Source organism: Merops nubicus, unplaced genomic scaffold (assembly GCF_000691845.1).
Source record: "Merops nubicus isolate BGI_N331 unplaced genomic scaffold, ASM69184v1 scaffold37973, whole genome shotgun sequence".
NCBI lineage: Eukaryota > Metazoa > Chordata > Aves > Coraciiformes > Meropidae > Merops > Merops nubicus.
The window spans coordinates 6005-30152 of NW_008598954.1; the positions used below are offsets into that span (position 1 = coordinate 6005).

Below are 24148 nucleotides of genomic sequence, written 5' to 3' on the forward strand. Positions count from 1 at the left end.
GCCTATATAGTGTATAGAAACCTTGTGGTGATACAGTATCAGTACAGCATGGAGCCATGGCAACTAAATGAGGACAACGATGGACAGGAGCAACCCTTGGGCCTGGGGGCACCAAATTTGGTGGGGCTCTCAGGGCGGAAAAAGAAAAGAGAGGGGCTGAGCCAAGAAGCACCAAGGGAAAGTAAGAGAAGTCTCAAAGTATGTACAAGTGTTTTGTTCTCTTTTCTTTTACAATGAAAGATCAAGACTTGAAGACTCGTGGATTGGCAGGGTGTGTTTTGCAAGGCAGGGGAGAACCTGGGCAGTAGAGGGTGGATGCAGACGGCACCTGTAGTGGGGCAGCAGCTCTCACCAAGGTCTGCGGAACCAGGTTGTCAGGCCTCTTGGGGCATTTTCACTCCACTGCACATGCATACTGACTTAGCAACATCTTTTTGAATAAAACTGTTTCTTAGCAAACACTCTAAAAGTCAGTGGAGCTGAATTTTTACCTACCTACCCCTAAAATGCTGTCCCTCTACTCCTTGCACTGTTGTGGGTGGTTGTTTCAAAACATGATGTATTTAAAAAGCATTGTCTTTTTGCCTTCAAACCAAACATAATTATTAAGCACATCTTAAAGCAATGCTTCCAGAGTTCAATTTTTACACAGTATGTCTTGAAGATTTTCTTGCTAGAGTGTGGTGAAAGTTGTAATGGTTTGCATTCACTCAACAGGATTTTTGTAACAATTACATATAATGGATATAGTGCAACTGTTAACTTGATAAATTTGTTGAGGTGTCTGAAACTTGAACCTGAGCTTACCTTGCTTAGAATGAGGTCCTTCATATGCATGTGACCTGGGAGCTAGTTGCTCTTGTCTCCCTGCAAATTCTGGGATGGACTCAGAAGCCCTCTGAAAGTGCCTTTCTGTCTACTGACTGTAGAGGAAGCTGGGACAATTAAGATCCTAGTTATGTTTTTTAAAATGAGGAGGGGTTTAGTGTGTCATCTGGGAAGTGGAGTAAAAAGGCTTCAAAATTCACAGTTATTTTATTTCCGGCATATGGAAACTGCCATTTACAGGCTGTTCTTATGGGACAAGTGGGGCAAGCCAGCCCCTGAAATACTGTTTTCAGGAATGTTTCACACTTTTCATGTTTCTCAGTGTTAATGTGTTTTTAAAATTAGGTTTTAATGCCTTTTACTTTTTTCCCCATGAAGTTAATACTAAATAGCTTAATTTTTCTTAAAATTCTTAAATAAGTAAATTATATTTTAAGCTTCTGTTGAGAATATCCAAAACTGCACATTGCATAGATGTTTTTGGAGTAATAAAAATTCTTGAATGTGCCCAGAAGAAAATTCTTCAGATGACCTGCACAGTGACAGAAGAAAACGACACAAGTCAGACAGCATTTCGTTGACGTTTGATGAAAGCCTGTCGTGGTGTGTAGTCAGTGGGCTGTGCCGTGAAAGAAGCAATAGCAGCGATTCAACAGATTCTCTTTCCATTCCTGTAAGTCAAAATAGGTATTTTTGTGGTACAAATTTCGCAGGTGCCATGAGTGTAAATGTGCATCTTAAAACATTGTGTTCTCAATTGGAAGCAGCCGTGCCTTCAGTGGTGTCTGAGGAAAGAGAAGGCTGAAAGAGGAGCTGGTGTATGGTTTGAGTGAAGTTGTTCATAGATTTGACAAAGCTGATGTGAAATTTTCTTAAATACTAACCCCCAATATTCTTTAAAAAACAGATTCTTACTGTTTGGCACAGTAAAGAAAAATGCTACGTATATTTTATTTTTTAAATAAATATATCATAGAATGCTAAAAGACAAGAAGCAGTTGCAGACTTGCTGTAGTTCAGAACAGTTGTTAGTTCTGGTGCAGATTTGGTGACTGTATGTAGTGGTGCCCTGATGATCGGCTGTATTCCTTTTCCAAGCCTTTTCTGGTTTTTGTTATTCTTGTCAGCAAAGACTGAGGCAAATTATCTGTGCTTAGGTTAAGTCATGAAGAGCTAAGAGAACTATATTCCTAGTCATGTCTGTATTCTGAGTTGAAGGTACAATAGTACCTTTACTCTTGCTAAATTGTAATTATTTAGCCACAGTCTCAGATTCGGTTGATGAGAACAGAGAATGTAATGACACCTAGCCAAAAGGCATCATCTTCCATCTCTTCTTTCACTTCTTAGGAGAGCCCTCTTGAAATAGTAGCTGCAGTTGTCAAGCTGGCTCTGTACATTGACTGTAGCCTCCTATTACAGAGCCAACAAAAGGCTTTCAGAGCTAGCTTTATTTTTACCAACCTGTAATTTGTTTCTTATAAAAGATGTTCAGTCTAATTGCAGTTGGTCTAATACCTTCATAGCTAATTAAACTAAGTAGTTTGGTTATATCTGGTGAGCTATCTTAACAGTCATGGTTATGGATATGGACTGGTGAGGCTGAATGCACTTTTTTTTTTTTTTTTTTTTTTCCCCCAGGATATTGGTGCCAGTTCATTAAGTGAAAACTCTGATTGGCTTGACCACAGTTCTGTTTCAGACCAGTTCAGTGTAGAGTTTGAAGTTGAGTCTATTTATTCGGAAGATTATAGTCATAATGAAGAAGGACAGGAGCTCACAGATGAAGATGATGAGGTACATGTTTGTTTTGCTTGGTTTGTTTTGACACTGGGGAGGAAACTTACAGGAATACTTAATGTAGAGATGCAACACGAAGGCTTCAGGTTTATTTTGGGGCTGTGTGCCGTGTGACAGGCTGCACCCAGTCAGCCACAAAGTCAGAGGACCTGCCTGTGGGGTTGGGTCACCATTACATGCTCGCCAGGCAGTAACGGAGGAGGGTTGCTCACACTTCTGCAGGCTCTGAAACAGACTCTGGGCAGCCTGGAAGAGTCTGTTTATCTTCACTCAGTAGCTGTTTAGAGTTGGTGGCAGAGTGTGTACTTGAGTCTACTGCTGCATTTTTATTTCTAGAAGTATGTGCTGAGCTTTGACACTGCTTTCCATACTGTATGAAAACTTCCCTAGTGACTCTTTGCAAAGGGATATTTCTGAATCCTTTGCCTCCTTGAATGTAGATCTTTCACAGAGATGCTGAAACACAATTTTAGAAATTTTCATTTGGAGGCAAGGGGACAGTAAAATGGTGATTAATACCATTTGCAAGAGCACTGACTGCCCAAGGCCATGTCCAGAGGTGATTTTGGATATCGCCAAGGATGGAGGCTCCACAGCTGCTCACAGCAACCTGTGCCAGTGGTTGGTCGCCCTCACAGTAAAGAAGCTGTCTCTTGATGTTCATACAGAACCTCCTGTGTTGTCATTTGTGCCAGCTACCAATCTCTCATAGTTTGTGACAGTGTCCTGTTGCTGGACACTGCTGAAAAGAGCCTGGCTCCATCTTATTCGTAGCCTACATTCAGGTACTTGTACGTGTTCGTAAGGCCCCACACCTGAGCCTTCTCTTCTTCGGGTTGAATGGTTCCAGCTCCCTCAGCCTTTGCTCACAGGAGAGTTCCTCTAGTACTTTTCATAACCTTAGTGCCCCTTCACTGGACTCTGTAGTAGTAGTTGCTTGTCTTGTGTACTGGGGAGCCCACAGCTGGAAACAGTGCTCAAGGTGTGGCCTCACCAGTGCTGAGTGGAGGGGAAGGATCCGCCTCTGCTCTAGGCAAGTGGAACCTTTACTCTGGCCAGTCTATGGTATTCTTCAAGCTGTGTCACAAGGATTACCAGAATTCTTTTACCCCAAACCAGTTATCAGATTTTGTGGAGTTACCTCCTAATGTAAGTTAACATATATTGCATTACTTACTATATTTTATTTAAGACTATCAGAAAATCTATTGGATTAAAAATACGAGATTTTTAATGAAATACCAAAAACCAGTTACATCAGTACTTTTATTTCTTAAAACTTAAACCAGGTATATCAGCTGACTATTTACCAAGATGAAGATAGTGATGCCGATTCATTTGATGAAGACCCAGAGATTTCTCTAGCTGTGAGTAAAAACTTGACTGGAAAAGCATTATAAGTTGGGTGAATTGATAGAGTAGATCGAGATTAAAGATGAATTCTATTGCTAATAGTGATTTTTAAAAAATTTTTTTTATTGTTTTTAAGTAGTAAATCGACTTTGTCTTGTAAGCTTTACAAAAAAAACCACCACACTACCTTATGGTTTCACTGACTTAATGGAAGGAAATTATTTGGAGCCTAAATTTGACTTTTTTTTTTCACAAAATGGAAAAAAAAGGTAAAACCCCACCTTCTTTCTATAAATCATAATATCTAATTTTATTGTCCAACTGGAATGAAGGAATCTGTCACACACAGATGTGAAGGCAAACTCGTTTTGAGAACAGTACTGTAAAATCAAAAGATATGTTTTTTTTTTTTTTTTAAATTCTGTAAGACTGTTCTTGAAGTGTGGGGAGAAACTCAGGGATTTGAAACAAAATACAAAATATGTAGGTGTGGGAAAAAAAGCATAGACCAGAATGAAAACAGTGACACAGTGTCTCTTTTTATTTATATTTGCTTTTCACAGTTGAAGCTTGAATAAAGCTGTTGTCCAAAACTGTCTGAAGTGTTCCAGTCCCTCGATGGTCTGTAGGACTGAGGGGTTTCAGTATGTGTGTAAAACACAGGGCTGGCCACTTCCTGAAAGCATAGCACTGTTTATGTGTGGAAAAATGTGTCTGTACATTATTTTTAGGAGTTAAAATTGGTCTTTTAAGCTTTTGATGTCACTGTTACTCAGGACTCAAAAAGTACTTTGGTCTAAATAAGTTCTGTTTTGGTTTGGGTCGGATGGTTTGTTTCTATTCCCCCTACAGCATGCATTATTTTTAAGATGGGTCTTTCTCCTAAAAAATTAGGAGTATTTTTAATAAGACAGTGGTTTATTTTCAGTGTAGCTGTGGAGTAACCTCTGAGACCGTGCTGCAGCTTTTTTTTGTTGTTGTTTTTTTTTGATTTTTTGAGTGGACGGTGTTTTCCGTTCTCTCACTGCTATGTCAGAGTGCCCTCCACTGGCAGTTCTGCACACCAGCGGCTCGGCGTCCCAGAGCTTAAATGTCCCCTCAGTCTTGAGTAGGTTCCATTTCAGAAGCCTGTTGTTGAAAATAATGGGAATGGTGACCGTTTTATAAGAAAGAGGTTTTGCATTAGGTTCTCTGAAGACTATTGTGATCTGGTTTCTTCAGTTTTGCATAAGAAATAGTACATTGTTAATTGCTCTGCCTCTGTCTATTTCACAAATCTACTGCAGAAAAAAAAGAGAGAAAATCAGAGAGGCGTTCTAAAATCAAGACTTTCAATCTAGAACTGTAAAGTGAGGCCAAACACTGAATAGAATTTCTAAATTATAAAGAAGTCAGTAGCTCGAGCTAACTATTATTTGGCAGTAATAAGTCATTTGTAATCTCTAGATATTTGATTGTAAGCATTCCAAGTAGCTTAAGTTGTTCCACCCTTTACTTCACTGAAGGATTATTGGAAGTGTCCCGAATGTAGCGAAATGAACCCTCCCCTTCCACGACACTGCCACCGATGCTGGGCCCTTCGTGAGGACTGGCTTCCGGATGAAAAGGGGGATAAGCTGGAGAAGAGCAAGTTAGAAAGCTCATTACCTCTAGAGCCTGAAGAAGGGTTTGATGTTCCCGACTGCAAGAAAGTGAAAATAACAGAAGAAAAAGAACCAGCTGTGGAGGAGAGTGAGGACAAGGCAGTACAAATTTCTGAGTCTCAGGAAAGTGAAGATTATTCCCAGCCATCAACGTCAAGCAGCATGTTCTGTAGCAGTCAGGAGGACTATAAGGAGCCCGAGAAGAAGGAAATGCAAGACAAAGAGGAAGTTGTGGAATCCAGCCTGCCTGTTAGTAGCATAGAACCCTGTGTCATATGTCAGAGCAGACCTAAAAATGGCTGCATAGTGCATGGCAAAACAGGACACCTCATGTCGTGTTTCACGTGCGCAAGAAAACTTAAGAAGAGGAACAAACCCTGTCCGGTGTGCAGACAGCCCATACAGATGATTGTACTAACTTATTTTAGTTAGATGGATGTCGATTAGAGAGCAGCAAAAATCCTTCATAAACCCGCTGAGAGAGTAAGAAACTATTTTTGTACACGTATTGAAAAAATAATATTTTGAGTCTCTTTACATTTGGTATGAAAAGTCATTGCTGAAATAAATGCATTGGAGTTGTTAAGAGGTTAGCCTAGGGTCCATAAGTCAGCTTGAAGATTTTAAATCCCTCTCAATAGAAATAACCAATTCCTGTAAACTACCTTCCTCTCAAAGCATTTTATGTTCCATACAAATTAATCGCATTTGTTTTACTGGATTAAATAGATTAAAACCCCAAATTGAATGCTTATGAAGGGGTAGAAGATTGTCTGCATTCCAGTATCTGTTGCCTGGTGAAGACACTGGGCTGAATCGGAACCCTCTGAATAAGTCAATAAAATTAATAAATAGAATCTTGTCTCCCTTGTTCCCAAAACTTAAATTCTTCCAGGTAACGAAATAATGGGGGGACATCTTACCAGGAAGTGGGGAAGGATGCAATAGGAAACCATTTAAGGTTTTGAAACCAGAAGAGGGTACCGTGTGTATTTCTGTTTTTGTAGTGCGTGTTGTAAACTTCAGGGCTGCCTGTGTCCTGAGAAGTCACGCAGCCAAGTTCAGTCTTAGTCTAGATCTCTTCAACATCCTGAGAAACTGCCTTTGAAAATGGTTTGTGGCTTTGGAGCTCTGTACTGTCCTGATTATTATTTTAGCAGCATGAGAAAAACTTGCACAAGAAAGGTAAATGAAGGAGATGCTATGGAAAGCCCCATCGGGCAATACTGGGGGAGAGTCATATTCTTCTTCTGCACTTCTGCTTCTGTAGATGTGTGTATTCAGGAGAAGCGTTGATAACACGGTGACTGCTTGAAAGGTTTTGTCCATCCTGTTGTCTCCTCTGTCTTACACTTTTTCAGTGTGATGCCTTCCCTCCTGTCAGGGTGGTGGCTGTGAGTGCAGTTCTGGGGAGCAGCTGTGCTCACCTGGCTCCTGCTGGGACAGATGGTACTGCCCTGTCCTGCCCTTGGCCTTCCCTTCCACTCGAGCCCCTGAAGCAATCTCTGTATTTAACTAAAAAATATTCCAGCTGAAAAAGGCATGCAGGGTTGGAGCAGTGATCCATGCTGTTCACAATCTCCTGGGATTTTTCTTCAAAACCCGTTCGCTTGCCCAGCAGCACCTTCTGTTTTGGCACGAGGCACACCGAGAGCATACGGCATGCTGAACTTTCCCCTCTCATCTAAACCCACACTTCCCCAGTGTGTCTGCCATTGTGGAGAGCAGCCCTGGGAGCACTCTCTGAACTGGTAATTGGGGATTCCTGCATCTAGCGCCAAACTACGGTGTCAGAGTAAATCTCCGTTTTGAGTTACGTTTTCTAGCTTAATCCTATTCTTAGTAACTTCTAGTAATTAGTGTTTGGTTTGGGTTCCCCCCCAAAGTGTGCTTTGCGAGGAGGGGAGGGATGAGCATTGCTTTCTTACTCCAGTCCCTACAGGAGGCGCTGGCGGGCAAGTGTAGCTTGGGGGGTTTGGGCACAGGTGGGTGACACTGTGACCCCAGCCCAGGGCAGGTCCTTGGTCCTAAAAGCTGGAATCTTGGGGTCTGCATCTGCACCCTCACCCTGACCAGTGCTCGGTACATGTGGGGTGGGTGGTGACCAGCCTGGTCTTCATCACCCTGTTCTCTTTGGCCTGCAAACAGGTTTCGGAGCTTGCGTGGTGGCACAGGAGTCAGCAAGACTGTAGTACAGAAGTTTGGAATTGTTCTAACTCTGTGAGGGCTTTGAGATTCTTATTTAATATCGCACAGATTTTAATCCTTAATTTATTGCAATTTGTAAATACTCTTGTGCTTACAGTTAGTGTTTTGAGCTTTAATTTATTGAATTAATCTATTGGTACATGTGTAGATACATAAATATGCATATTCAGTAAATCACCTTCACAAGAAGAATATTTAAGAAAATGTAGCATTTAAAATAAAGAGAAGTATTCAGATTATATTTAGATTAAGAGGGGCACAGGAAGATTTTTGGTTTTGATTTCTCTTGTCCTTCCCTTAAAGTTCTGCATTGAACCTGAGCAATGTTTATTACAAAGGCGGAGGCTGAAAACGTTCTGGTGGTGTTTGTTCTCCTGGGAAGAGCTGGGGGGCAGGGAGGTGCTGGGAGGTCACAAGGGCCGTTGGCAGCAGGCAGTAATTGCTTCTGCCTTGGGCCACGCAACTTGAGACAGTTGAAGGGGTGGCCAGACCCTGACAAAATGTGACAGTACGTGATTTCATAACAAACAATATAAAGTACCTTCCTTCCTGCGCTTCGGGTGGGCAGGAGTTACGTACAAAGGCTGCGAGGGCTCACGTCTGTCCAACCACTTCTCCATTCAGCCTGACTTCTCCACTGCATAGTTAGTTATTAGTATTGAGAGTCAACTCTTGACCCAAGGAGCGAAGTGCAAAGTGAAGACATACTCAAAACATTTTAAATTTAACTGTTAATTAAAGTTAATTTCACTTTAAATTTTTACTTAGTACAGGTGCACAGAAAGCTTTAAGGGATCACCCCTCTATAGTGTGTACATACATATGTATATGGTACGTGTAAAATTTGTTGGCAATTCTTAAAAAGGTGTTGTCTCCCCTTTTGAGTAGATGTTGCTTTAACTTAACAGCCTGATCGTAAAGTTCTCTGTTTTGAGCTACATTAATGGCTGTCAACACGCCAGTTACATAATACCTAAAATACTAAATAGCTTTTCCAGAAGCAGAATTTTACTTTGTTGTCTGACTACATGTAGCTGGAGCAACTACTAAACAGGCCCGTTTATAGTGATGAACATGCTCTCAAGAATTTGTGCATACCTTCTAGACACCTGCTGCACCTACTACCACAGTCAGTGACCATCAAAATAGAAATATCCACTCAAATTGCACAGAGTATAGCTCCATTTATGAGAAGAATTACCTGTATTGCATTTATCTTTTGGGCTCTTTTGTTCTTCCTTTTCTGAGGAAGCCAGATATGATGTTGCATTTAAAATCTTTAAATAAAGATTTGTATATATACTCCTTGGTGCTCTTCTCTTTTGATAATTAATCGATTAACAGTTCTGCTGCTTGGTTTTCATACAGATTTTTAATTTTGCAGGCTCTTTCTGCCTTCACTCAGCTGCATGGAGAAGGAATCTGCTCACTCTGCAGGCAGTAGAGCCCACCCAGGGGAACACAGAGTTCAGCCACCCCCGAAACCAGCCTCTGGACCAGGCTCTGCCTGTGCCAGCCAGCTTCCAACCCGCCCTGTAGTATCAAGGGCTGTGAAACACACATTCTAAAGCCAGTGCTAAAACTACTCAAATTTTGAAATAATGAATTGTATGATGCGGTTCTGTTCCATACCAAATTCCATAAAAAATGGGCAACAGCCACTGTATAAAGCTGTCAGTGACTTTCCACACTGTTTTCTACAGCTCTGCCTTAGGGGACACCGTTTTCAGAGACCCAAGTTACTCTCTGCTGTCACCCAGCTTCCAGCGCGGTGCCCCTTCGGCACCCACTTACACTTCATTTCCATCTCCTTGTCTTGGGACCTGTCTGCGTTACCTGGTTTATCCCATTTCAGCCCTGAGCAGTGCCATCTGGCCTGGTAAGAGAGTGTACGTAAAAATGCTATTCCTTCTTTACAGCTGTAGCTTTATCAGGAGAAATTAGAATTGAGCTAATGGCTTACAGTTGTGCTATTACACGAGCTATTGGCTCAACAAGGCACCTGGGCTTGTGTGAAACACTGGCAGTACAGTCCTAGACTTCTTTGAACCCAGGCATTCTTCAGAATGCAGTTTCTGCATCAAAATACTACACTTATCCCCATAGGCTGTACAGAATTTCTTTATAGGGCAAAATACTCATGTAGAAAAATACGATAGGTTGTTACAATTAAAGTAAAACATTTGATTGTCGAGCCAGTATTTTACAAAATATGATAAACACAATAGTAAATCTTAATTTGGTTTATAAAAACATACATTCTCTTGCATATACAGTTCCTTGTCTGAAAAGCCACTTTTGTGCGGGAAGATTTTTGCCATGTCCCGTCATTCCTGACTTTATTTGAAAATTACAAGTATAGCTGTCATTAAAAGCAAGATGTGTAGAGTTGGCCTTACTGCAGCCGAAGCCCACTCGAGCTCTTGGTAGAGGGGAGTTTTGGGACATGAAGCAGCTTTTGATCTGAGAGTGACTTCTGAGAAAGAGAAGTCTTGTGTCACAGCACTGAAGTTACCAGTATTGTCAGGTATTTCCACAGTCTTCAGCATCGACTTAAACCCCGGTACTGTAGCCTGGAAGCAAAGAAGAAACCTCTCTCACTCGGTGTGAAACGCTGAGCTCGGCTACGCAACGGTCGTTGTCTGGCACGCTTGGCGACGTGTGCCACGTACAGGCAACAGTGGCCAAGTTAGAGAACACAGAATGAGAAAGAGTTGTTTTCACATGACAGCAGTAAGACTAAACCCCCCCAAAACTGACATAAAACCAGTAGTTGAATATTTATGTCTAATACTAAGCATAAGCCCTTGGCTGGCAGTAGGCAGAGCCTACGCTGCTTAGATGTTCTCTAGCACCAGCTACTGACAGCCGCCACAGAGAAGCCGCGTTAAGGGTGGTGCCAGCCCGTCACTGCGGGGGGCTGTGGGGGTCCCAGCTCCACCTCCTCACCCTCCAAGAGCTCTGCTGTTTGTTTCAAACGCCTCAAGCCAGTGTCACCGTGCCCCAGAGGCTGGGACCACAACTGGCTCTACTGTGCAGCTCAGACCAGCCCTTATCTCTATACATTCTCAAGATTTTACTGTATCAAAAAATGCCCTTTCTGCTGAGGCATGCTTGAAGATACTGGTTTCTTTTAAATGTGTAAAAAGTTGTTAGAGCTGCTCCTGTGATTGACTTGAGCAGGCTCAGCTCACAGGTCTGCAGGGATGCAGCCTCACTGCTGAGGGGCCCCGTGCAATGAAACACTGTAGCTTAGGGAGGCCTTGCACTTACATTGATGACATAGGTTCCGGGCAGGAGGAGGAGGAAGTACTCCCCCTGCTCGTTTGTTCTGTAGGGGCAGACGTGACGCCTGCCTTCCGCTTCCACGATGGCGTTGGGAACAGGATTCCCATGCTTATCAGTAACTTGACCTTTGACACCTGTGAAAAGGGAGAGGAGAGGAGAGAGATCACAGCCTGTACCAGTGGTGGGCCTCCTCCTCCAAGAAAGACTGTTTGTTGCTGAATGCACTCAAAGGCTATTTCATCGATTCTGAGCACGTCTAATAATATCACTAGTCACTTCTCTCTTACTAGAGGGAGTTGAAATACAATCCTTTGTGGTTGTTAATAGTTTACCCTGGCATTAAGTGAGAAAGGAACACCCTTAACCTCTGCTTCTAAATCTCGTTTGCTGAAAGCATCACACCTACTTACTGTACGTGGCTTTTACTGAAGGGCTTCCACCTTCAGCAATGGTTTGGGGTTTTAAAATGATTTTAAATAAGTCAGTCTCTTATCTATCTCCCAATGGCAGAATACTGACCACGTCTGCTTCTGGAGTAGGCTCCCTAAATGCGCAGGCACCGCCTTCAAGGCAGTGCTGGCACTAAGCAAAGATAAAGCAGCAGCCAGACACTCTGGGCAACGAAACGCAAGATAAGCAACGTATTTGTACAGACCCTTCAACTCTTTGTGAGGTGCCACTGCTTCACTAAGCAGCAGCCCTCCTCCAGCAGCCAAGTCAAGATCACACCAAGAAAAGCCTTACAAAAATGCAAAATCCAAGCAGCAAAGACCCTTGAGATACCGTGCACATGCACACACACACATTTAGAGACCCTTGAAATAAGTGACTGCCCCGAGGCTACTCAGGGAAGAGGACTCCCTAAGTGGGGTGTGGTAAGACATCTCCAGAGGCCTGTCCCTTGCTCCTGCCCAGTGCATTTTAAGCCCCTTGCACCACGGTGGTGGAGCTCATCACCCCTCACCTGACACACCTCTAAGTCCTCCTCCCTCACCCATCCCTGGCCTCGTAGCTCTTGCCGTTCAGACACAATAGCTCCTGAGTTCACACGTGAGCTCTGACACTTGCCCAGGCTGCTGAAGAGTTCCCACTTTGCTCAGCCTCAGCTCCCTCCCCCACACAACATACCCACCTAGGTGTACTTGTTTTATGTATTCAATCAGAGCAACTTTGTTGTCTCTCCAGAACTTTTCCAGCTGGTCTTCTGGAGGATATTTACAGCATGACAGCTCCAATGTAATTTCAAAGCACTGTCCCCAGACATAGTTGTAATCTTGCATTCCACCTTAAAAGTGAAATAAAACAGCATTCAACTGCAAATAAGCACAAAGTTAAAGCTAGAAGAAAAACAGAGGAGTTAAAATATTGGTACTTGCATCACACCCATCAGAAGAGTAATTCAAATAAAATATTTCTCAATGCTCCGTTTGTATTTACTGCCTCCTGTGGAAAATCACCTTAATCACCCTAGTTACACATGGAATGTTGCTTTCTGAAGCACAGTGGTGTTTTGGGAATGATGACTACTACGGCTGAGGAGCAGCCAGGCAGCAGAGGCTGCCTCGCTTATTTGTGTAACTGCCGACAGGGGGAGTCTGAACACCCAGGTCCTGCTCAGAATCCGTGTGAATGTGTTGGCTTACTCCCCTCAATTTGGGCAAAATCACAGCCCTTTCATCATGAAGGACGGCATGAGAAAGTGAAAACATCATTTCTGAAGCAGTTGATTAAAAAAAAAAAAAAAAAATCACCGATGTTCTCACCTTCCAGCTGGTACCAAGAATACCCGTTGGTTATGCCTTCTGGAAAGGTTTGCCTGTTGTCACACCCAGTCCCTTTGTACATGCTGGCATGGTTGTAAGAATAGGTTTTTGCCAGATGAATAAAGACATCATCATCTGGAGACTTGCTGTAGCCTTCTGAAGAGCCGGTAACTGCAGAATAAAGGCAGCTGTCAGGTAGCTCCCCTTACTGGCAGAGCACAGAGTGCTGCCTCACACACAGGGTAAACACCTCCCAGGTAGCCACATCAGGCAGTGAATTCTCATGGGCTTTATCAAAGTCTGCCCGTCCCAGCTCCAAAGGTGGAAAAACTTTGCAGAAATCCTTATAAAATTTGCTGTGGTACAGCTAATGTTCCTAAACCACATCAGCTGTGGAGAAGGGACCTTGTTACCAGCTTACCTGTGTTCCCGTTATCGAAGGTGTAACTGGCAACCAGGGCACCCCCGTGCAAGTTTGCTGAAAGAACAAACGTTTCATTCTTTATCCAGTTCATCACTGCTAGAGTCTCTGGCTGAATGCTGACGTTGTAACTCTCAAAGGCATCAGGGAAGTTTCTGTTCAGATCTTCTCCATTCTTGTTGTACCTTCGGAAGGGAGGAGACGCGGCCATTACTGGTTTGCCTGTGGACGCTCCCGCCCCACCAGCCCCCCAGCACTTCAGCTCTGTGGCACGCTAGCATCTGCAGGAAACAGGTAAGGTGACCATTGCACATCTTCTCAAGCATTAACAAGATGGACTTCAGTTCGTTTTCTGGCAGCACTGGAATTCTCACAGGGCACAATAAAACAACTTTTCTGTTGTATTCAGGTGGGAATGGTGCATAATATTTAACATGCTTATAGCGTGCACACCCCTACACACTAGTGAATGAGAAAAAGCCAGGCCAGGTAAGGAGGAAGTTGTCCTTCTGTAGGTGTTTTTCCCCACTTGTAGAGAAGACCACAGTAACTACTGGGTGGCTTTCCCCCACACATTGTTATCACTCTGGACACAGAACAAAAAATTTTCCTCCAGCACAGGATGTATTCTCTTCTCCCTGCACCTGAAGGTCCAGACTGCGCAAAGACTTTTCTCCTTTTTCACTCAGACAGGTCAGCACAAGACTAGAGAGAGTATTGAACATTAGCTGTATTCATTTTTTAAACTCTATTGTTTAAACTCTATTTGACAGTGAGGTGATTAAAAAAAATACTACTACCCTCTGTAAAAGTCCTATCTATTCCTAGTCACTAAGGAATAAACTTCTTTCCTAATAAAAAGGAGGGCCTACACTGGTCACCTAGAGAAATAAACTACCTCAACTACCTTTTCACCTGCTTCCGATGCTGCCACGGCCAGTGATCCAAGAGAACTTCTAGCTCGTGAGTTTGCTTTTGCTGCACATTCCAACTTTATCCCTTTGGCATTTCTTCCCATTCTCTCTCCTCTTCTTCCCCCTTCTAGCTTGTTAAACTTTTCCTTCCCTTTTCAGTCTCTGCAACAGTTACATTAAAGAATGTAAAAGTAGCACAGGATGCGGCACTAGGTTACATAACTTTCTGCACAAGATTTTTCCTGTTACAGGTAGCTCTACTTGAGTAACTCTTCCCTCTTACTAAATCTGCCTTCAACATCATCTTTAAACACATTTCTAGAAGGCCTTCCAACAAGCCTGGGCACACCTTTTTCTCTTTAAGAAGGGCTACAGCAGTCTCCAGATGAAATAGATCCCTGTGGGTGGGGTTTTCCTCCTTTTTCTGTAAGTCTACAGGTCTAAATAGGTAATTGCCCTTCTATTTGCAATCTGGGTCTCCTGCCTAAAAGCTGAGGTCATTACACCATTCTGACCAATTTTCTTTAGCTGCACCACATATAAACATCAGTCTGACTCAGTCTTCCAAAAATTCTGTGCCGTAATAGTGCCTCTCCAGAACAGCACAGGCCCAATTTAGCCCTAACACATCCTCTAAGCTGTCCTCCCCACCAAGTATGATTCAGTCTCTTGGCTCTCTCCGATTACTACTCCCCACCCATTTCCTTTACCTACTCCCACCCTCACCTTCCTTGTGAGTAGTAGCAATCAGGCACTTTCGTTGCTTCAAATCCATCAGGATTCATTGTTGGCATGATATGAATCCGGGTGTTATTGAGCAACCGAGTGATAACTGGGTCACGTCTGTAGCTGGTCACCAGGAAGTCTATCAGATGGAGGAGCATTTCTCTCCCAACGGTCTGTAGGCAGAAGCACAGACTTTTGTTTTAAATCTGCTACAGAAGAAGAAAAAAACAAAGACCCACCATCTCACACTTAAAGGTTTTTCTTATGAGACTGCACAGACATACAATTCTTTGGCTTTGAATCAAGGAAAGGCAGAAGGAAAGCTCAATAGGTATTTTTGTTCATGTAGGTTTGTACAAGTCATGAAAGCTGGCAGGACACCTCCCTTTAGTCTGCTCTATCAGATTTCAGACAGAATAGTGTCAAGTTCCAGTGAGTTAAGAACAGTCCTAGTCTACCCCCAAACCCACTAGTACAGTGTCCACTGGACCATACTTTGCAGAAGCACTTTTTACAGCTCTGTGACCCTATGCAAAGTCACTATGGGGTTTCGAAGCCCTGTCTGGGATGGGAACAAATCAAGACTTGCCACTAAATGTGCTCTAGAGATAATTTCTCTCTACTTTATCTTCAAGAACAAAACCTGGCAAATCACTGCAGGCTCTAATTCAGAGCAACAGCATCTTTTATTTTAAGTCTTGCACCACTAAACTGTAAATACTGCAGAGAATTTGGCTTTGTTTTGTTGTTTGTTTGTGTGGGGTTTGGGAAGGGGGGTGGTGTTGTTTGTTTTCTGTTTTTTTCTGAAGTGAGAAGCCTGGCCTGGCGTTCCTGGATGAACCTGGTGTTGCAGACAAACATCTTGCTTTCAAATGGGTAGAGGCTAAGGTAAAAGGTGGGTGAAATAAAGCAAGGGAAAAGGAATGTTTCTCCACAACTATCTGCTGCACTAATATCTTGTTGAGTTTTCACATCGATCCATTTTAAGTGTCAAATCCTGCTCTAGGTGTTAAGGTAAACACGAGCAGAGACGCTGTCCAGCAGGAGCAAGGCCCGCAGGAGCTGGGTTGGTACACGATGGGGGAAGGAGGGCTGGGTGGGCGTAACTGCTCCTGCAGGTTGGGAGCAAACCACATCTTGCCAGTTAGCTGGCAACTGCTGTTTATTGCAGGAGAAACAAATAAACAACACAGTGCCAAACCTGACTCCACTCAGTTGTGGATCACACTGTTTCACCGTACTGGAAGGCAGCCATGGCTTGAGCTGGTCACAGTGGCCAAAAAAAAGTGTCTCTTCTCATCCTGCCCCACACCAGTTTTATTCCTAAGTCTTCCAGCCTTTGCCTGCCAGCTCCTGCTGGCCTTCTGCAAGCCACCATCCAGTGATCTGCTAGGGGAAGCCACGTTGCACAAACGCATATCGTGTCCCAGTAACTAAGTGGTTCTTCTACTAGACACTACAAGCAAATGGGCTTTGATAAGGGGAGGAGAAGGTACATAGCCTCCTCCATTGCCAGTGGCTTTCAGCACAGCACCTGAGAACATGAAAGCAGGCTGCTTGGCAGGTTTGATAAATTTACTCTACGAAATTTAAGAAGGGATTGCAACAGAATCTGTCTTGTACAGGCAGCTCCATTCCAGCTCTGAGTGATAGACATGTTGGGAAGCACATGGAGTGGAGGGAAAGAAAGGAAGGGAGAAAAGTCAGCCAAATCATGGCCCTGGGCATGAGAGATAAAACTATCAGGCTCAGAAGTAGCAAGGACAGCCCTACCACAGAGATTTAGCTAAACTACAGACAAGACTGGACTGCTCTCTGGAGAAACTGGGAAAGTGCTTCTCCTCCTCCTGTGCTCCTCTTCAGTGCCTGACAAAAAGACATCCAGAAAGGAGTAAAGAAGCCAGAACAGGAAGGGGGGAAAAAGAGATAAAGAAAAGCAACAAGAGAAAGTGGTGAAAAAGGACAATGTTTATAATGAATGAAAGATGACCGTTTTTTTCCTAGATTATATTCTTTGCACTTAAAAGTTAAACCCAGACTGACTTACATACACAGTATCTCAAAAACAAATCCTGTTCTGTAGGATTCCTTGTACAGCTGTTGTTGTACCCAAGTACTTGGTACATTAAGAAACTCAGCTAAGCTCTGTCACAGGGAGTTGGTACTTTGATCATGCCCTGGTTGGGGAGGGATGTGTTTATTACCATGCTGGTTTGGTGCAGTGAGGAGGGGTGATCCAGAGTACCCTGCATTCCTTAAGAAAGCACATCTGGAGGTGTTTGAGGGGCAGGAAAGGGATATTTTTGTTTGTTTGTTTCTGGGAAAGTAGAGCTTAAGTCTTGATCGAGCCCTTGGAAGCATCTGCTACCCAGCCAAGCTTTACCCTGTTACTAGAGAGGTCAGCTCTACCTGTGGGGAGAAGTTACGAGACATTTGTTTTCACCTTAGAGCTTCAAATGAAGGGTCTATACACAGTGGAGGTAAGTTACTAACAGTGAGGTCAAGGACAGATGCCTTACCCTGCCTCTAGTCTAATACAAAGATGTAGAGAGCAGGGTACAGCCTTTATGTGCTCTGGAGCTTTGAGGAGACATGATGAATATTTGGTTTCACTTGCAGTATCCCAAGGGTGACATCCAGGTGCACTGTTTTGCTGTAGCTCAAATGAGGGGTGAAACAAAAGCAAAAGAAACCCCTTTCTTCCACATCTAGGGATACAGTTAGACATAAGGTTTTTCTGTGCTCCTTCAGCTGTCACTTTCCTTGTGTACCCCAAAGGGAGCGAGCCAGCAGGAAAGGCTTTCGGTGGCCCTCAGGGGAAGCCCTGAGTGACACAGCATGTGTCAGGGCACGGATCAGCACCGCAGAAAAGGGTGTGACTGCTCTTCCTGTAGACACTGCCCCTTAAACTTGCTGACTATCGCTTCCGGCACGGCTGGGTCAGCACACTGCTCAGCTACTGAAGGGCTTGCTCAAGAAACCCTGGTGGCAGCCAGTTAGAAGATTAAGGTTAGCCCCAATTGCACTGTAACACTCCACTGCAGCCCTGTCTTTAAAACATATTTGTTACCACATGATAGAGGTGTAATACCAGGGGACTACAAGCAGATAGACTCTGCCCATTTTTATGATCAAAATTATTCCTGGCCTGGTTTTAAAGTTGGACTGAATCCAAACCATCAGGTAGGACCCGTTTCAGAGCAACATGGTTTTGCCAGTCTCCTTGCTCCTGCCCTGCCTGCTCTAGAGAGCCAGCAGAGCATACCAGGCTCAGCCCCGCCTGAGGAAGTGGAGCTACAGCAGAGAAACCGATAGTCCATCTTGATTTACCACTTAAATGTCACACTTACAAGATGTTTCTTTTTTAAACGCTTGTCCCGCGCTAATCGCTATGCTCAGCTGTGACACGCACTCACTGCGTTTGCCCTTGGCTATTAAAGCAACCCCTTCTGCAAATACTGTCTGGCACTTAGTTATTTCTATAGTAGCCACCACCACAGAACTATGAGAAGCAGCACGGGCATGACAGGGAGCTGCATTCCCTCGCACAGCCGCTGGAGGAGATGGCAACACAGCGCCTGCTTCTGAGCTGGTAACTGCCCTGAGACCTGGACAAATTCCACAGGCTTCAGGCTTCACCTGCCTGGTAAATGGATCACTCTTTCTTTTCCCACTCGAAAGAGTGGGAGTAAAGATAAGGAAAAAGGCAACTGGGGTGAGGCAACAGTCCTACCTCTATTGAAAGATCTCAGCAGCATCTGGCTTGCCTTTTTTTTTTTTTTTTTTAAAAAGTCTCTTGCTAGGAAATAGAATTTGTTGCTTTGAATTTTGAAATCTTTGGTGCTTCTGACCTTCTTTACACCACATCACGCTGATACTGAAGCCTGGTGGAAAATGGTTCACTATACAAGAAATAGTTCTCACTTTGTACCATTTCTGGAAAGCATCACTGAAGCACAAAAGACATAATTAGATCCGTGAAGCCATAATCCTGCAATTTTAAGTTATGAAAGATTGCGGAACCTGAGTTGAAGCTTGTAATGCAGTTAGTGCAAAACTTATCTGCTAAATATATTACAGAGGTACTTGAATCTTTTCCCAGTGACTAGTCAAGCGGAATCTTAGATTATGGGGAAAAAATATTCCAGTTCTCCATTGTTTCTCTATATGAAGTATTCATTTCCTGCCATCTGAAATACATTTATGTTCAGATAGAAAAAACAAACACCAACAGTTTGTTTGTGTTATATTCCATACACAAAAAAACACGAGGTAAAAGATCATCATGAGGGGCTGAAAAAAAGGAACAGCTCCATTTCCAGAATCTTCCTTAGGTACATGCTTGGTCTAACGAACAAGCTAGAACGTAGCCTAGCACTGAGTACATACGCAGGCACCTCAAGGATGAACCCTGCCAGATACTTAAAAAAAAGTCTTGCCTCATTTCCTCACAGTCGATATGAAAACCAAGACCCTAGGCAGCGATTCAGGTTGCCTGACCTCCAGCAATTCCTGACCTTACAGATAAGCAAACGGTGTGTCCCTGTGGTCAAAGTTCCTCGTGCACATCCGGCTGGGCAGTGATAAGGGCAGGAGTGCTTCATTGTGGAGGTTTCAACAGCAGGAGTGGCCTTCTGCAGCCCAGCAGTACTGGATTTGAGAGCCATGCCATTCTGGCCATCTCTCTCCTACCAAAGCTGGGTCATCTGTAGCCACAGGTTTGCAGTTCCCTTCAGCAGTCTGCAGGGACTGGCACACAATGGAGCCTCCATTCCGAGGCACCCTGAACCATCCTGCTGACAGACACCAGGTTTGAGAAGCTGCAAACCCTCTCTTGGGCATCCAGCAACACACGTACCCATTTGAAACCATGAATCAGCTTCCTCCCACACAGAGTTAAATTCCAGAGCAGTCAGTCTCCCAGCAGCACTTTGAGCACAGCCACTGTCAAGCACGGTGAAACTAGTCTAACCTGGGGAAAATTCTTGGCACACAATGTCACCAGTGCCCGTGGCGTGTGAGTGCTCTCACACACTACTGCTAACAGCACTTGCCTTTGATGCATTACGCTTTGCACAGTCACTTCTGACTACATCCATTTTTCTTGGGTTTGGGAATTCAGTCTAGCACAGACATATATACAAATTTTGCCATTTCTGTTGAATTATTTACCCTTCACATTAAAGACTGCAAAGAAGTACATTGTGTAGTTTGAAGCTATCCTGAACATGACTAATACAAGCAGGTAAAGCTAAAAAAAAATAAAAAAATAAAAAGGAAAATGGAAAGCATGAAAAGATTATAGAAAACAGTGAATTTTTGAGTCTTTCTGTTCCAGATTCATGTACTACACCAGGACAGCTCATAACCACTGTTTTTAATTTATCATTAATGAGTGGGCATTCTTTCCAGAGCATGTTAATCCAAACATTGCTTTTGTTTTGCACTCACTGTGCTATTTCAGGTAAATCTAGGTATTCCTAGCTTAAGGTTCCCAAGAGAAACTTTCTTCCCAAAATAAATCTTTTGGTGCTTCGCAGCAATTAGTATTCATACTTAGGATGTATCTGAAGAGTTCTGTCAGTCATACCTCATGCCTAGTCAATAATACTGTCAGGTGCAGTAGTTTGCCTGTACTGGTTGCCAGGAAAGGTAAAGCCACTGGGTTTACTCATGTGAGGAAGATAAAGCTCTCTACTTCAGAGAGGTCTTAGATGTAGGATTGCAGGATTCTTTGCTATGATGTACAGTCTCCTAAAGCCCTTCCACCAAAACAAGGAAACTTTATTCTTGAAATTCCTCGAGAAATACACACTTCTTAGGTTCTCCTTGAGGTATGAGCTACCTCAGTAATAAGCAGCACACACTTGATAGAAGTTCACTCTAAACCTCTGATAAGATATATTTGGTAAGATCTGTAACTGGTATAAATGACATTGCAAAAGTTGAAACGTACCTCATCCCCATGCATATTAGCAACATACTTGAATTCTGGAATGCCAATCTTATGATGGGTTGGAAACCTTCCCAGAACAAGAACCCACAGGTCTCTACCTTTAAGAGGGGAAGGGGAAAAGACATTTTAAACAAGTGTAAAATCATACAAACTTTAAAGGAAAGGAAAAAAAAAAAGAAAGAGTTGGTCACTAAGGCTACTGTACAAATTCTCATATTTCATTGCTGCCCAGTCAGTCCTATATATAGCATATCAAAGTAGACTGTGGGGTTTTTATTCTTTTAGTACTTGCCATATTAATTATAGGGGTAAATATATTTTACCTTCTGAACAAAAGTGTATAGTGAACCCTGCAATTTCAAAAGCATTTAACCAGTGCTAGAAAATAGTTTGGGCTTGATTATTTTTTTTTTGTAATACACATTTTTCAAATCAAGTTTAACAAGCAAGATCTTGTCAAGCAAAGTCACCAAGCAACTAAAGAACATTTAAAAATAAGACACTCCTCCTCTCAAAATATCATAAGGGTTTCCTGAAGTATATGCAGAAGTTTTCATCACCACAAAGAAAGAGCATCTTTTTTTTTTGTGTTAAAGACAATACATAAAAGCTCAACACATCCATGAGTTGCTGCTCAGAAAACGGGAGATACCGGGCAGAGCTGTATCAGAGACATATTCCAAAGAAAACAGCAGGGAAAGAATTAAAAGCTGCAGAGAGAGTATTAGTTAGGACCACTAAAAGCTGCACAGGAAGCTGAACTTTAAGTAACAAAACAAACACACATTTTGGAAGTCCTCATGGGGAGGAGGGAGGGGGCAGGGAACGGGACATTTTTTATTATTATTATTATTCAGTGATATTGCGGCACTTCAGATCTCAACTGCAAACCTGCTTCCCACTGGTCTACTCAACGAGGTGGAACACTCTAGTTTCAGCAGGTGGCAGCAACAAAACTGGAGCAGTTCCTTGATAAAGGCAGCCACAGCCTATAGACTGCTAACGCCCAGACCTTGCACCCATGCTGCCTGTCCCCAGCCCTCACACGGGGCTCGCTGGGGCCCGTGAGCTGCCTCAGAGCAGTCCAGCCATCCCTGTTACTTACAGGAAAGAAGAATGCAAGTGCTGCTATATGCAGTACTATAAAAGCATTAGTCCCTAAATCTTTGTGGATCATCAAATCTGCAGTAAATAAACTCTGGAGTGTAAAAATTTCTCAGAGGTGGAAGCCACGACCCTCACGGTATAGGTCCACTGAGCCAGGCACAAAGACAGAAAGGAAAACAGAAATGCTGTGGCAGCTGCAATAACTTCAGGAATGGGAGAAAATAAAAAGTTGAAGAGGACAGAAGGAAGACAAGATGCATTGAAACAACCGCAAGACAGCCAAATGGAAGACAGTGGTTGCCAAACTAAATTCTCACTTAACAGGCTGAATCAGTCTCAGGCTTAGGATCAAGAAACAAGAAGACAGCACTGAGAGCAGACAGATCCAACAAATTCAACAAGGAGGGCTCTCAGGGTCCTCTAGTTTTATACAGTCACTCTAGAAGACATTGGCCTTCAACCCTGACATCCATAGGCTATGCACAAAGCTGTGAGATGCAGCTACTGACTGTTCCATTAAAGGACAATGTGAGCAAGCAATCCATACTTTTAGAAATAAGTTCATGGAAAGTGATTTGGTGAGGAAGGTAGTTATTTGGTTTTGTTGTATGCAGAGCCACTGTTTCATTGAAAAAATAAAATAGTTTGACTTGTGTAAGTCTAGACAAGTTACAGAGCAGAGAAGTCAGAGATGCTAGCTTTTAAGCACACCCTTCTTCAAAAAGAAAAGAAACATCAATCCCCACCACCCTAACCCTTCTTCCCTTCAAAACCTCCACAGGTCAATTCCAACCCCAAACATCCTGCAGTTCTGTGAAAACAGATGGCAATTCTTGCTGCAGCAGTATGTTTAGAACTGATAAAAACCTTATTAGGAAAAAAAAATGCTACTTTTCTTCATAATCAAATATGGAGAAAATGCAATTTCCATCTCTGCAACCTGTCATCCTCTCCATGACCGTATCCACAGGCAGCCTTCAATGAAGTACCAAGGAAGTCCTTCCTTTCAGAGTGCTCCTATCATTCTTTGTCTTCATGTCCTCTAAGCCATTCTGTCCAGCTCTCCTTCCCTCTACTGGAAGGAAATTTCAGACATCCCTCCTTGGTTCCAAATTTGTCAGCTGCCACATGGACTGCTGCACCAAGAGGAACATGCCTGCTTACAACTGCAAGTGCAGCCTTTTGACCACAGCCCAAAATTCAGATGACTACTACAAACGAACAACACGCAGCTTCCTTAGCTAGGGATTATCAGACCAAGCCACAGTGCCAAACAGCAGATTAAGCATCTAAAAGATAGTGGTGAATTTATAAGACTAAGGTAGCAAAGGACCTATACTAGAAACCTGATGTGTCCCAGCTCTCTTCCAGATGGAGGTGGGTACAACTAAGTTGTAAAACAGTTTCCTAAAGAGAAGACATATGCCTTCTATAAGGTTATACTTTCCTTCAACCCTGGGACTGTCCGTTGTCAACATGAGTAGCAACCACACAGACAGGGCTTCAGAACATCTGAGAGCAAACAGATTCAGTGAATTGTGTGTAAAAAGCCCTTTCAGAGCAAGTGAAATGAGTGCCGATTAAACGCATTAAGTTCCTCAAGCCCCTGATGATTTCTTACACAAGCACAAAGCACTGACCTAGAAGACAAGATGGTTTAATGTCCTGATCCTGCATGAAGCTAAACAATGTATTTACTATACTTATATTACCTTTCTGGACATAATTATCTAATATATAAAATAACCAACTGATTACAGCAGGCAAACAATGCTGTAGTCCCTAGAACATGAAGCACCTTATCTCACCAGTAACCAGACATTAAGATTAGCCCTGGTTTTATTTGAAAGGAAGCAGATCACAGAATCGTCCTGGGTGGAAGAGACCTTCGCAATTAAGTCCAACTATCAACCCAGCACTGCCAGGTCACCACTAACCCATGCCCCTAAGCATCGCATGTACACGTCTTTTAAATGCCTCCAGGGATGGTGACTCCACCATTTCCCTGGGCAGCCTTTCCCAGTGCTTGAAAACCCTTTTGGTGAAGAAATTTTTCCTAGTACACAATCTAAACTTCCCCTAGTCAATTTGAGGCCATTTCCTCTGGTCCTATCACTTGCTACACAGGAGAAGAGACCAAC

General features: G+C 43.2%; 2 protein-coding genes across 4 annotated transcripts in view; one reads left to right on the forward strand and one right to left on the reverse strand.

The window, feature by feature from the left end:
- The window catches only part of MDM2 (MDM2 proto-oncogene, E3 ubiquitin protein ligase), an 11905-nt gene extending 5703 nt beyond the window's left edge, over positions 1 to 6202 (forward strand). Inside the window, exons 7-10 of one of the 3 annotated variants that reach the window (XM_008937222.1) lie at positions 1341 to 1501; positions 2470 to 2625; positions 3918 to 3995; positions 5487 to 6202. In XM_008937222.1, the coding sequence (XP_008935470.1) occupies positions 1341 to 1501; positions 2470 to 2625; positions 3918 to 3995; positions 5487 to 6056 (965 nt within the window). In that variant the 3' untranslated portion in view covers positions 6057 to 6202. The remainder of the gene's footprint in view (positions 1 to 1340; positions 1502 to 2469; positions 2626 to 3917; positions 3996 to 5486) is intronic. The other 2 variants (XM_008937223.1, XM_008937225.1) reach the window with 2 other exon arrangements.
- A 3953-nt stretch (positions 6203 to 10155) lies between these two features.
- CPM (carboxypeptidase M) lies at positions 10156 to 21004 on the reverse strand. The gene is made up of 7 exons (XM_008937226.1): positions 20901 to 21004; positions 14945 to 15117; positions 13305 to 13489; positions 12884 to 13054; positions 12253 to 12405; positions 11106 to 11254; positions 10156 to 10405 (listed from the first exon to the last, which is right to left on the reverse strand). The coding sequence occupies exons 1-7, from the start codon at positions 20913 to 20915 to the stop codon at positions 10172 to 10174; spliced, it is 1080 nt and encodes a 359-aa protein (XP_008935474.1). The 5' UTR covers positions 20916 to 21004; the 3' UTR covers positions 10156 to 10171.
- Between the last annotated feature and the right edge of the window lie 3144 nt (positions 21005 to 24148).

Coding starts and splice junctions, on each gene's coding strand:
- CPM (XM_008937226.1), bottom strand. Junction 13,055..13,304: donor CTTCGATAACGGGAACACAG/GTAAGCTGGTAA, acceptor TTTATTCTGCAG/TTACCGGCTCTTCAGAAGGC. Junction 11,255..12,252: donor CATAAAACAAGTACACCTAG/GTGGGTATGTTG, acceptor CCCTTTTCACAG/GTGTCAAAGGTCAAGTTACT.